General features: G+C 47.2%; 1 protein-coding gene across 9 annotated transcripts in view; it reads right to left on the bottom strand.

The window, feature by feature from the left end:
* Nucleotides 1–14,618, bottom strand: part of ZNF185 (zinc finger protein 185 with LIM domain) — a 61,294-nt gene that overhangs the window by 28,798 nt on the left and 17,878 nt on the right. For all 9 annotated transcript variants that reach the window (XM_032592149.1, XM_032592150.1, XM_030305804.2 and 6 more), the window contains 3 exons: nt 13,845–13,943; nt 10,882–10,971; nt 5,248–5,445 (listed from right to left, as the gene is read on the bottom strand). In XM_032592149.1, the coding sequence (XP_032448040.1) occupies nt 5,248–5,445; nt 10,882–10,971; nt 13,845–13,943 (387 nt within the window). The remainder of the gene's footprint in view (nt 1–5,247; nt 5,446–10,881; nt 10,972–13,844; nt 13,944–14,618) is intronic.

Genomic DNA, 14,618 nt, shown 5'->3' with positions numbered 1-14,618 from the left:
TATAAAAATTAAAGTTTGCTAAACTGATGGAAGAACTCAATCTCCCATGGCCTAAGGTTTTATCCTTGGCACCGATCATCCTCTGATCCTCTCCTGATGGATCACACCAACTGTCCCCATGTGAAATAATATCTGGACCACCCATGAGAAATCCCTATTCTGTCTGGGCTCTGGAAGAGTTTAACCTGGTCAATTCATACATTCTAAAATACCCACAGGGATTTTTCCAATCCTCTGTCCACTCTCCCTCACAATTCTGCTGTTATCATTGCCTACATCCCTGCAGGTCTCACTCTACTTCCCTCTGTACTTCCTGGAATCCTAGGCTAGTCAAGCCTTGTCCATTAGGAGGTTTGCACTGACTGGCTTTCCTCCTGGTGCATACCCAGAATGGGGCTAAGGGTCTCCTTGCTACTTTGGACTATTAGCAGTAGTGGTCTTTAATCCTCTGGCCCAAAGACTCCAAATGTCACCTTTGCTGATGAGCCTAGTCTACCGAGATGCCATGCCAGTGACCTGACCCAAAGACTAGAAATGGAAGACCTAGACGGTTCTAGAAAGAAGACTTTTCCACAACCACACCCAGCATGCTTGGGGATTTGGACTACTAGGAGGAAGAAAGGAAGGACAGTTGCAAGGTGTTGCTGCCCACCTTAGAAACAGAACAGTATTGCCAGGGCAATTCATCCAGGCGGGCCCAGGCAGAGCCTCTGTCTGAAAGTCAGAGCCTTGCCTCAGGTGCCCTTGTCTGCCAATCTGTTTGAGTGTGCCGCTTTGTCTTGGTGTCTCCATGGACTGGGCATTTGCTCAATTGGCTCCAGGCAGTTAGAAAATAGCTTGGAGATACTCTGCCCACAACCTGGGCCAGAAGGGGTCACACACTCCACTCTTCCACTTGAGCCACAAAGATGACTTTCTGACTTAACACTTCTCTTTCCCTTACTGCTCCCCCAAGTCTTATCAGCTGCCCAATTCTGGGTCCATTTTACTTACTTAAGAGTTCTATTTCCATGTCCACAGCTACCACCCTAGCTGGGGCCCCATCATCTCTTACTTAGTGGACTGGAACCTCTTTGTAGCTCTTCTCCCTGCCTCCACTCTTCCCACGTCCAGTTCATTCTTCACACTGCCACCATAGAAATAAGTCTAAAGCACAACTCTGACCATTTCACTTCCCTGCTTAAAACTTTTCTGGCTCTGGGGGTGCCTGGGTGACTCAGTCAGTTAAGCGTCTGACTTCGGCTCAGGTCATGATCTCGCGGTTTGGGAGTTCAAGCCCTGCATCAGGCTGTGTGCTGACAGCTCGGAGCCTGGAGCCTGCTTTGGATTCTGTGTCTCCCTCTCTCTGCTCCTCCCCCACTCATTCTCTCTCTCTCTCTCTCTCTCTCTCTCTCTCTCTCTCTCTCTTTCTCTCAGAAATAAAGAAACTTTAAAGAAATTAAAAAAAAAAACTTTTCTGGCTCTGTATGTGGGAATGTAAAATGGTAGAAAACAGCCACCGTGGAAAATAGTATGGCAGTTTCTCAAAAAATTTAAACATAAAATTACTATATGATCCAGCAATTCCACTTCTGGGTATATACCCAAAAGTACTGAAAGCAGGATCTCAAAGAAATACTTCTACACCCATGTTTATTACAGTATTATTCAAATTTGCCAAAAGGAGGAAGCAGCTCAAGTATCTCTTGACACTTGAATGCATAAACAAAATGCAGTATGTCTATATTATGGAATATTATTCAGCCTTAAAAAGGAAGTAAATACTGACATATGCTACAACAGGGATGAACCTTGAAGACATTATGCTAAATGAAAGATGCTAGTTACAAAAGGACAAATACTGCATGATTTCACTTCTATGAGAAACGTAGAGTAGTCAAGTTTATAAAAACAGAAAGTAGAATGATGGGTGCCAGGGGCTGGGGAGAAGGGGATGGGAGTTGTTTCATAGAGAAAGAGTTTTAGTTTTGCAAGACAGAAAGAGTTCTGGAAATTGGTTGCATAACAACATGAATGTACTTAATGCCACTGCCTTTATACTTTAAAATGGTTAAGATGGTAATTTTTATGTTTTGTGAATTTTACAACAATTAAAAAAAAACTTTCCTAACTCTTCTTTGTCCTCTGGAGAAAGTCCAAGCCCTTGTTAAGGCATAAAGGTCAGACTCTGCACATTTGTGTCTGTGATCATGTGGCTTTTGTCCTTTATTAGATTGATATGGTGTGTTGGTGACCCTAAGACCACCACCAGGGTCCATGATTCACTAGGAGCACTCCCAAGACTCAGCATATAGTCATCCTCAAGGCTAAGATTTATGACCATAGAAGGATACCAAGCAAAATCAGTGAAAGAAAAAGGTGATATTTTCATTCACAACCCAAGATTATTACTGGAGACTGGTCACATAGGAACTTTCTGCCTGGCACGAACCAAAACTCCCAACTCCCAGGAGGCAAGCAGACACTCAGCATAAAGCACGTTGTTTGTACAAGTGATCCAGGTGGTCACCCTTAACTCTCATCATTTAGGGAAATTTTCATATCAGTGTAGAGAACTGTTTACCTCTTCAAGTTACTGGAGGCCAGCCAAGGGCACATCTTGCAAGCAGCCCTTTCTTTTTTTTTTTTTTTTTTTAATTTTTTAATGTGTATTTATTTTTGACAGAGAGAGACCGAGCATGGGCGGGGGAGGGGCAGAGAGAGAAGGAGACACAGAATCCAAAGCAGGCTCCAGGCTCTGAGCTGTCAGCACAGAGCCCGACACGGGGCCTGAACTCACAGACCGTGAGATCATGACCTGAGCTGATGTCGGATGCTCAACTGACTGAGCCACCCAGGCACCCCACAAGCAGCCCTTTCTAAAGAGAGTAGCCTCAGGCCTGCTAGGTTAACTCTTGTTTGCCCAATGTCAACTTTTCAACGGCTTTCTCATCATAAACCACAGTCATATCAAACCACAGGGTGCTGCGAAGCATGCAACACTGCCATCTACCCTTCAGCACAGGAGATTACCCTTACTCCTGGGCCCCTCCTTCACCTCCTTACAAAGTGCTTCAAGAGGAACATCAACTGTCACCTCTGTGAAGCCTTCTCTGATTCCATGCAGCCAGCCAAGTCACATACTCCTACTATGCTGCCATTATAACCTATCTACACCTCCTTGAGGTCAGTATTTCCAGTGCTTAGGACATGGCTTGGCATGGGCTAGTCATTAAGTAAAATATTGTTTAATTTTACAATGTGTGGCTCATTAACTCACAGAAAAAATCAAGGAGCCCACATTACTCTGTGTATTCCTTCCCCTGCCCTCCAATCTACATTTGCACTCATCCTTCCCTCCTGTTTCAAAAACAGAGCCCTCTACTTCCTTCCCAAGACTCTAGAACCCCACCCTAAGCTCACCATAAATTCAGTGACCATTAACCTTTGGATTTGCTCATTCTTTATTCAAATATCAAACTGTCTTTACCAACAGTGTACTTCCTTCCCTGGGAACATAGGCATGCACTCTAGAAAGCACTTCCTATCATCCTGTAGCTGTATTTATCTAATCACCCATCAAATTTCCATCACTTGCTGGCCAACATTTTAGAAAGAGTTGTATACCTCCACCAACTGCACCACCTCACCTCCAAATTCTTCCTCAATCCGCTATAAGTCAACCAAACCTTTCTGCCTCCCTGACCTGCCCTCCATTTAAGGCAGCCATAAACTCCATTCTACCAAATCCTGTGGTCTTATTTAAAGGTCCACAGCATACTGGAAAGTTAGCTCAGCCTAGCTTGGTTTCCATGACAGTACTCTTTCCAAGTTCTTCCATTTATCCAAAACTTTCTTTCTCAGTATCCCCTTTCAGATCCTCTTCTGCTACAAGACCTTTCAATATTATTTGCCAGAATTCTGACCCAATCTGCCTTTGTAGCTCTTATTTTTATCTTTTTTCATTGTATGGACTCAGAGTTTTAGGGGGCCAATAATTAACACCTCTTTTTAGACAAAAGAACAGAAAATGGAGATAAAGGTCCACTGACGAAGCTGATGGCTTTACACATAGAGCCAAAAAGGAGGGCACCCCATACATCCTTGAACCACAGGGCCTTACTCACCCAGCCAAGAGCCTGGCTGGACAACTGACCCCAGGGGCTTGTAGACAAAAGCAAAGAATCCAGGGTGAACCTTCTTGGCTGTACATATGAAGCCATTTTCTTCCAAAGACAAGGAGGATTGGTGGCCAAGTTGGATCCATGCAGTTTCTGTTCCCAATGTGGCAACCAATTAGCCATTCCTGCCCAAGAGAAAAAGAGGAGGAAGGGAGGCCAGCAGTATAAACAAGAGACCAGGGAAACTCCACATCCATTAAACAACAACAAAACTGGCATTAGTAACATTAATGCTATATTAATCATGAACAGATCAGACATGACTTGTAGGAAGATTCGCTCCAGCTGCCATGTGGAGAATCAGGCCAGGCATTATAAAGTAAGATGATGCAGGAGACCAGTTAGGAAACTATTTGCTCAGTCAAGAGAGAAATGATAAGGCCACAAGTCTTATTGCCTTATAAAATGTAAAGTTGAAGGAAAGTGGTAGCCAAGGCTTTTCCAAGATTTCAGAATTGGTCAACTGAGTGGATGGTGATGGTCGCAAGCTGTGGAAAGAATGAGCTGAGATATAGCAAGGAAGTTGGGGAGAGGTGCTGTGCAGAGATATGATAAGGTCATTTGAGTTATGCTGAATGTAAAGTGCCTACAGGGAATCTGGACAATAATGTCCAGTAGGTCTGGAGTTGAGTAAAGATTATACTAGGGGCTGCAGAGTGGATGAGGTTGTCTGAAGAATGTTCTCTCTCTCTCTCTCTCTCTCACACACACACACACACACACACACACAGTGCCATTTTACACACACAAATAGTCCTCTTCCTACTTATGACCCCCATCCTGGGAGACCTCCTTCCTGGTCCACATGTCAGAAATTAGCCAGGGCTTCTTACCTCTGCATACATACACCAGCTCCTATCCTAGCCCTATCCCAACTACTTGTGCTGTAGGAAGCCCCTAAACACTGCTTTGCACCCAGGGAGTCACTATCCCAATCCCACTCATGGAGCAGGAGTTTGAACACCTTGGTGTGTGATGTGCCAGGCACTGGCATGAACATGGGGTAAGAGTGGGTCCCACTTGGGTCATGGCCCCTGACAACTCTCCAGCTCAGGTAGGCAGGGACCCAGCACAGTTTAATACTTACCTGCTGGCCTGGCTGTCCAGTTCCACAAGCTGCTCTGGTCTTCTTGGGATGCTCTGCTGCTCTGGGGTCCTGGGGGCTGCAGACTGCTGGGAGGGTGCAGCTGGGTCCCCATGGCCACCTCTCAGGACTGCAGGCCTTTCCTGCCAGGTCTCTCCCACTTTGGCAGCCACATTCTTGTCTTCAGAATCAGCCAAGGTGCTGAGGAAGAGTGAACACCTTTATGGAATGAGACTTTGGGACCAGTTCTTCTTCACCCACTGCATGCTGATGTCACCTCCTGTGGCCATAACAGGCTCCTCTCCCAGAGGGTAGGGAAGAGAGGAGCCCAAAGGCAGTCCCCACTTGTACCAGAGAAAGCATGAGCCTCTGATGATTTTGCCATACCCTCAATCTAGCAATGAGGAAGCAGATTCTCAGCTGTCTAGGCATCAAGGGAGATATTTCTTCCTCCCTGGAATCACATCATGCCTACACTTGCACACCCTTCCATCCCCATCTGAGGTGCTTCCAATGGTCTCATTCTTTCTCCTGGTGCTTCCTCCTTAACCTCTAGTGTGATGGTGCTGCTGCCTGGAGGCCTCAAAGATGTTATATGACCACTAGGCCAGGGACACAGAGTCAGGCTAAACTCAACTCTCCCAACATCAGCAGCCTGCCTCCAATCACTGGTGAGGCTCCCCTGGAACAAGAAGATCACACTACCAGCTACCTCCAGCCCTAGGATCTTTTATTCATAGAAGTTAATCCCATAGTAGGCATGCTCCCTGCCTTCATGCTTCAAGTGGAGCAGTGACCATACTTTTTGCAAAGTATGCCCTGAAAGCAATGTGACTCTTCAGCCTCAGGTGAGAGGAACAAAAATATCCCAGCAGAGACAATAAACTTATTACCACTTCCAGCTGCCCAGGCAGATCTGCAGGCAAGTGGGTGTTGTGTCTCCCTGTGCTGCTTCTACCCTAATGGTCTGCTGCAGCCCAGCCAGATACCAAAAGTGGTCTGCTCAGATAATGCCAGTCCCTTAGTCAGCAAGATACCCTGACACACCCACTCCACCCTTATCTGTGACATACATGCTTGAGCCAAAAACAAACATAGAAGCCCAAAGAGCTTGTTTCCTGCCTCTGTAAGCCTGGAGCTAGCTTTGCCATGGACTTAATCAGAGTGCTGTCCCATCTCCTATCTGTTATAGAATTACAGTAATAGAGATTGTCCTTATGAAGTTTGTGAATCAAGTCAAGATTTCTGCAAAGAGTAATTTTGGGGTCTACTGCAACACAGTGGCAAGTGGGTGAATAAGGTTCCTTTGCCCTAGGCCTCAGAGCAAAGCCACTATGATTATAGGAGTTGTAGTCCACCTGACCTATAAAAAGTAAATCTTACTAAAACAGTCACAGGCAGTCTTGCTGAGCAATGTAATATCCCAGAGGTCTCCCATGCCCCTAATGAACTGCCTGGAAGTCACGTGCTTAGAGATACGCCTGTAACTAGATCAAAGATCCGGTAGCCTAACACAGCTACTGCCAATTCCTGACACAATCAGACTCTCCACATGGAAGATAACAATACCTTCCATTCTTAAACTACCCCCAAAAGACTCCTCTGCTGGTTGTCAATGGTTCTTCACAGTGAATACATGTGCTTAAAGTTCACATGCTTCTCATGCAGAAAGAACATAAACCTGAAAATCTGAGACTTGCAACATAACAAAGAGGAAAACAGCCTATGTTTTAGATGTAAAGTCTAATAACAAAAGTTTGCTGGGGAAGAAATGAACTACTCTGTCTTATTAAATGAAATCAGGCCAATAAGCTGGTAAAAGGAAGCAGAGGCCAGTTTTCCCAGTGTTTTTTTGAGGTGGAAGGAGGCATTCCTCTGGGGCTGCTTTATTTAGCTTGAAGTCTTTTATAAAAGGAGAGTTTGACATAATACTTTGTGCCAGGAAATGTTCTACATGCTTTGGACAAACTCACTTGACCCTCAGAACAACACTGTGTGATAGGAACTATTATTACCACTATTCTACAGTAAGGAAATACAGAGTGTAAGAGGAAGAAACTTAAAATGTCTGACTCCATATTGCTTCTATTTCCCTTACTACTGTGACCTATAGCTTAGAAACTTCTGTTTAGCCCTGCATGTAGGCATGCTACAGCTAAGATTTGCAAAAACCACTCTTTACCCAAAACTTACTTCACCCAAGGGGATAAGGAAGTATGCACAGAAATGACTATGCTATGTTTAAGATTTACAGGAACAACATGACCAAATTCCTGTAAACAAAGATAAACTGACCAAGGACAGAGAAATTACACAGCCTTCCTGGGATGTCTACAGATGTCAGTCATGTTTTAACTCCACCCCCTCCTGATTCCTCCTTTTGCTAAGTTTCTTTTGCTTCTTTTATAAAGCTCAAATTTCATGCCAAGGGGAGATAGCTCCTTAGGACAACAGTCCACCATCTCCTTGGTTTGCTGGCTGTCTGGATAAAGTCGCTTTCCTTACCCCAGTGTCTTGCCTTTCCACTTACTGGCTTGTCTTGCAGTGAGCAAAATGAGCTTGGACTCGGTTAGAAGAGATTAAAATGATACCCAAGGTCAAATAGCGAGTGACAGAGCTTAAGCATAAGACCATGCACAGGAATACATGCTCCTGATTACCATACTATACCACTTCTTCCTGTACATGTGATGAAGCAAGACCAAGTTAGACTAGGGAAGAGTTCATCAACTTTGGAACAGTTTGACTACTCCGCAGGATAGCCTTGCCCCCTGCCCCCATCACCCTTCCTCGCCCAACTCTTGGGAATTAAGCTGCCTTTCCACAGAACCCCAGAGCCCTGCCCAGGCAGATCTGCCCAGGAGGTCCCTCATGGGTGGAGGATCCGCTGCCCTCCCCGTATGTCCACAGCCCCTGCCCCTGGGCAGCTCTGAAGATCAGTGGCCAGTGGCCAGAAACGATCGAGAGGCCGGGGCACCCTGCCAAACAGGCGGGGACCACAGGAGCCCCGTTCAGCTCCTTATGGGCACCCAGCTCGCTCCCTCTTTCTCGCCTCCGCCTGGACTGTGGCGATGGTCCGTCCACACGTGGTCAGAGGGGCTGCTTCAACCCCAAGGTCGGTGGCACCACCAGAGCCCACTGGGCCAGCAGGGCAAGGGCAGCGAGAACCCAGGGAACCTCCCAGACGGCAGGCCTAGCCCATTTGTGATCCTCGCGCACCATCTAGCGGCCGGAATCAGCACGGCAGCAAGAAAAGCTACACTGAGGCCGTTCTCCCCCAGGGCAGCCATTTCGCTCTGTGGGCTGTCGCATTTCCCGATGGGCGCTGCGACTCAAGCTTCCGGTTGCAAGGAAATGGCGGTGCGCGCAGGCGCACACTAGCTTCAGCGCTCTCGCTCCAGCGCGCAGGCACACAGAAGACGGTGTCGCGCCCCACTAGGAGCACGGACACAGGGACGCGCCAATCAGGAGCGCACGCGCGAAACCGGACTTGTGTCCCGGCTGCTCAGACTCCTGGAGGAGTGCTGGGATCTCAACCATTTTTCTTTCCAATCCAGCATCTGGTGGCTTTCCATAGACATCGTGAAGGCTCTAGAGCAAGGCTTGTCAACCTCGTCATTATTGACATTTTAACTGGATTACTCTATGGTGGATGCTGGTCTGTGTATTGTAGGTCATTGAGTAGCATCCTTGGTCTCCACCCATTATTTGCCAATAGCAACCTCCTCCCCATTGTGACAATAGTGTCTCCAGCCATTGCCAAGTGATCCCTAGGGGTTCAGGGGGTGGGGAAGCTGCCCCTGGTTCAGAACCACTACCCTAGAACAAAGATTTTCAAGCTAGACTGCGCATGAAAATAAACTGGGAGTTTTAAAAAAGACAATGATGGTGTAAGCCACCTCACAACAATTAAATCTAAGTCTCTGCATAGGGCTCAGGAAGCTTTTTTGTTTTTAAAATATTTTCCTGTTGATTCTCAAGTGCGGCCTGAGTTTTCTCCACTGCCGTATTGCATAAGAAGCTAGATCCTGTCCCAGTTCAGGGAATATTAGATGAGATCATGCAGGCAGAGTGCTTTACACCTTAACCAGCTGAGAGTTACTGGTTCTGGATCTTAAGAATAGGTTCCAAACAACAGACTTCATAAACTAGCTTTTTAAAGTTTTTCCTGAAGGTTTTTTTTTTTTTTTTTTTTAGAGGCTCTTGTGTTGGGACTCAGTTTTACCACTTGTAAGCCCTTGAGCAAGTCACTTAACCTTTCTGTGCCCCAGTTTCCCCATCTTATTCATTTCACAGAGTTGCTTGAAAGATTGTAAAGCATCCAGCAGAGCACACTATAGGTGTCAGTTACTGTTTTCACTCTGTTAACTGTCAGTGCAGTCTGAAACCAAAAAGTCACAAAATAGTGCCTCATACCTCATAGCTTACCAAAGCCCTACTCCATCTATCATCCCTGTCACTGGTTAGGCTCTAGCCACTCTGTGCTTTGGAACATGCTGGTGTGTTCCCACAGCAGTGTTTTTAGGTCTGCAGCTCTTTTCTCTTTTCTAAAATTGGCTCCTTCTCCTTATGGGAGCTTGCCTGAGTTGCCCCATGTATTAGCCCTCCTCACTGCCACCACTCTATCTTAGCCCTCTGGGTATTTCTTTCAGAGCACTGTTCTTCCCAGAAGGCACAGAGACTTAGGTTTCACACCTTTGTTCTTCATTCCTACTGGGTGCAAACCTCACAGGATTGTGGGGAGCACTGTATGAGACACAGTGAGTAGAATGGAGTGCACACAGTAGGTGACCCAAAGTTAAGTAGCTATTGTGGTCATTAACAATATCCAGTATTAAAGAATCAGCCCTTTCATACCTCAATAGGCCTTCTATTCCACCACTCCTCCACAAGGACCCTCAGTACTAGCCACACTCAACTGCATACAGTGCTCAGGAAATACCAGGTTGTTTGGAGTCTTTTGCATATCCTTTTCCCTTTGCTTGAAGGGCTCCTATTCACCTTTCAAGATTAGGCTCAAAAGCCACCTCCCCCATGAATTTGTCCTGAGTGCGCCATTCCCCTGCTCCAGCATAATGTATTGTTCCAATCTGGGCTGGGCTTTACCTGCCATCAGCCATATCTGTGTGCTCCAGCCTCCAGCACAGGGCAGGTGCCATTCAAGTGATTGCTGATGGAAAGTGTGGGTACCTGGGGCAGCTGGGTTGCTCAGTTGGCTAAGCATTGATTTCGGCTCAGGTCATGATCTCATGGTTTGTGGGATCAAGCCCCACATCCAGGCTCTGTGTTGACAGTGCAGAGCCTGCTTGGGATTATCTCACTCTCTCTCTCTGCCCCTTCCCTGCTTGCACTCTCTCCCTCTCAAAAATAAACACTAAAAAAAAAAAAAAAAAAAAAAGACTGGGTGATTTCCTGATTTTGGAAGAATTCCTGGCTGGAGGAAGCAAAGTGTAGTGGAAGACTTTCTGGCCTCAGAGCCAGAAGCCAGAGGGTTCTAGCTGCAGTTTCACCTCTTGCCACATGCTTCAGACCAGCTCACAGGCCTTGCTGGCCTCACCTTCCAAGCCCAAAGGCCAGTGCATACCTGACCTGCATCTCTCCACCTCAGAAACTCAGCCCTATTCCCTGATGCCTTACCCCTTCGAGTGTGCATCCTTGTCCTCCAGGTCTGCTGGACTGTCACTCTTCTGGTCAGCTGGTCCAGCAGAGGCCAAAGTGGAGCTGGAGCTGAGGGAGGAAGCACACAGGCCTGCTGAGGCCTTAGAGCAAAGGAGACTCAGGGCCCTTGCCAGCTTCCTTCTCACCAGAAAGGGGAACCTACATCTGCCAGTAAAGGATGGCATCTCAGTCCTGCTGTTAGTGTGGCACAGATGCCACTGTGTGTGATAACGTCTTGTGAGTCCCGGCTGTGAACTGGGCACCTGAGTTCAAGATCAAGCACTGCCCCTGATCAGCTCAGGGGTCCCTGGGGAAGTCTCCTGGTTTGGGGTTCCAGTATCCTTGCCTGACCTATACACCTCTTAGGGCTGTGTGGGAGTCCAGGAAGATTGTTCTTTACTAAATGCTCTGCACACCCACAGCAAACTGGCCACTCCTACTGGTGGACTGGTAGATGGAATAGGGCAGAAGCCTGCAGCTTGGGAATGCACAACCCCTTCCCATTGCACCTTAGCACTCTAGAGCCATGTGCCCTCCTCAGCCACCTCCATGTGCTCCCTGGTACTGAGCATTCTAGTGCCAGTTGGCTGTCCCTGGGATTCCTTCCTCTGACTCCTGCTTGCTGGATTGGGCTGCAGTCCCTACAGGAGGGTCTATTCCCAGGCTCTGCTTCCTAATGCCATCCCTTCTGCCACCTCAGCTTGGGTCCTTGTGAATACATGCTGGGCTTTCAAGGCTGAGAGTTTTCACCACACACATCTTGATCATCCAGGAGAAGAGGGAAGCCAACAGCTGGGCACACTCTGTGGAAGGAGTCCAAGCCTAGTCTGGGTTCAGGACTTTGTGTCTATATGTGTACTTCCTCCCAAAGGGATGGATTCTATCCCCAACAGATGATGAGAACTGAAGGACTGCTCGAACAGATGCTCAGGGCACAGTACTCACTTAGATCACACGGCTGCCTGACACTGGGCCACCGTGTCCTTGTGGTTAAGTGTAGGCTCTCTGCAGGGACATTGCCTGGATTCAAATCAGTACTTTGCTACCTCTCAGGTGTGTGACCTTGGGCACATCACCTGAAATGGGGATGATAATTGTGTCTGCCTCATAAGTTTTCTGAGGAGAGTAAATGGGATAATAGATGCTAAGTACTTAGAATAATGCCTGGGCCCTAACATGTGCTAAATTGTTCCTGTTTTTATTACTGGGGCCTGTGGACATTTATAGAAGCAGCATCCCTTTGTAGTCTATCTGTATCCATCAACTTGATACAGATTGAGTGACTGGGTGCTGTCTTACCCAGTATTTCCAGGGGTAGGTTGCATTCTTTGTCTCTGTAAATCAGGCAGGTTGATGTTCACAGCAAGCTGAGCAGTCACAGCTCACAGAGCACCTCATTGCCCATGCAAGCCTGCACTTGAGTAACACACTCACTAAGATTCCTCATGTTTGTTCCCACATCCATTTATCCCAGTTGTACTTGCAACCATAATTACTAAATTCAATTATTAAACTCATAAAAGTGAATGGAAAAGGAGTGGTTGCTTTTTGCATAAGAAACATTTTATGGGGCACCTGGCTGGCTCAGTCGGTAGAACGTGCAACTCTTGATCCCGAGGTTATAAAGTCAAGCCCCACGTTGGGTGGAGAGATTAGTTAAAAATAAAATCTTAAAAAAAGAAACATTTTCCTTGGAAATATAATAAAGGTAAGTTTCTTAAAAATCATTGCCAAAATATGTACAGTTAAGACGATGTAAAAAACTAGGTTAAGTCTTTAGACTGTTTTGCAAGTTAATTTGATGTTTGGCTTAATTTTAAAGAAACTGAAAGCAGAAAGCAAAGACTTTGTTTTAGGAGGGTGTGTTAGCAAGAATGATCTGGATGAATATTCAAAGATAAAGCAGTCAAGAACTTTACCCAATCACACTGGACCAGAGGTCTACAACAGCAACAGTTAATCTGCACAACTGTGCTGGCCAGGACACAGTGAGGCAGGCTGCAAGTGCTGGCCTTTCAGACAGTGGTTTCCACTAGTGGCAGCTCAAAGAGCCAAGGCCCCAACCCAGTGGCCTTTCTTTGCACCTGCTGAAGCAGAGTGGTAGGGCAGGTGTGCCGGCTGGCAGCATGCCCTTGTGGCTCTCTGCAGACACTGGCTTTGTCCGTCTGCTCTGAACCATAAGGGCACTAGCACAACTTGGAGCTGAACTATCTGTGCCAACATCAGCATACCTATACTTTGTCCCCAAGGATGACTCATGCTTGGTTTGCAGCCACTTAGGGACAGGTGGGACCTTGGGAACCACTCCCTGAATCACCTGAGAAAGTGGACCCTGACTCCACCCAGATCCAGGAATTTAGAGCCCAGCCAGACATGTTTATCTTCTCAGTGGGGCCACTGCTTTTCCTCTCACTGAACCACAGAGCATAGTTGTCCAGAGGAGGTGGGCAGGACAGGAAAAGGAGCTTAAGGATTTGTGGAAGGAAAAGAGGAAAGCAGAGATGAAGGACCTCCTTCTAGCTTGTCCTCGGAGCTCAGCCAAGAAGAGAGAAGGCACTGATTAACCCATCATTTGGTCATTCATTTGTCCCTTCACTCATTCCGTACATATTCATTCTACTTCCTGGTGCCTGCCCAGGCAGGGCTGAACCTCCAGCTGCAAGTGGACCCTTGCACCTGCTCTGGAGGATCTTGAGAGCAAGTGGCAGAGGGCAGGAGAAGGAGCAAGATTCAAGCATAGGCAATTCTGATAAGTGGAAAGCACAGGGACAAAGGATGTGGTGGGAGCAACTGGAGAAGCAAGCTGTAGACAGGACTATGGGAAATGACCAGTGTTCAGTCCCCCGTAACCCAGGCAGTTTTGGCAGCTTGACTCTGGCCTGTCACCAGGGACATGAGAGAATCAGTAACCTGGGGCCATCTGCCTCCTCCAGGCAGCTTACCCTCCTCTCCCAGAGTCAATGTCTGCTTCAATCAAGCCTTCAGGTGGGAAGCCCATGGCTCTGGATCCCACATTGCCATCACTTGACTGTGCACTTGACCTGTTATGGGAAGAGAAACACTTGCTGACTCTGATTAGGTTTTGATCTAATATAACTAAGATGTCCTGAGAGCCGGCCTCAAGGACTAGAAGGCCAGGCTCCCAGTTGCCACCCTGCGCTGCTCCAACTAGAGCCAACTGGACATCAGCAAGCATTTCTGCTTTTCTTCCAAACCTGATGGAATGGGAGCAAGAGTGGAGCCAAAAAACAGAGCAAAATGGCAACTTGGGAGGAAGCTGGCACAACGTGGGGAAGCCAATGGTCAAAAAAACAAAGGGCAAAGCACTTGGGGCCACTGATAATAATAGAGCCCAAGGCAGAAACAAGCTCCCCCAGACATCCCAGGTCCCCTTCCCTCATTTCATGACTGAGTCCCCATTGGGGGTCCAGAACCCCACACTGATAAAATGGAGGCAGACAGGCAAGGCTGTGGGCTCTTATCCATTACTGGTTACCAACTTCCCATTGAAGAAACACTCAACTCTCAGCCGTTGCTCACCACACCCAGGCTTCCTTGGTCTAGCATGAAGGACAGCTCAATGAGATAGTCATAGGATGGCTGGGCACAACCATCCCTTCTGGACTCATCATCCACTACTGGCTCTGCCTCCCATCCTTGCCAGCACCTGCCATGTCTCCCTTTATCCACAGTTCATCCTGGAAGTCTATGCTAGA

Source organism: Lynx canadensis, chromosome X (genome assembly GCF_007474595.2).
Source record: "Lynx canadensis isolate LIC74 chromosome X, mLynCan4.pri.v2, whole genome shotgun sequence".
Lineage (NCBI taxonomy): Eukaryota > Metazoa > Chordata > Mammalia > Carnivora > Felidae > Lynx > Lynx canadensis.
The sequence above is the reverse complement of the archived record's forward strand: the minus strand, read 5'-3'. Positions and strand labels throughout refer to the sequence as shown.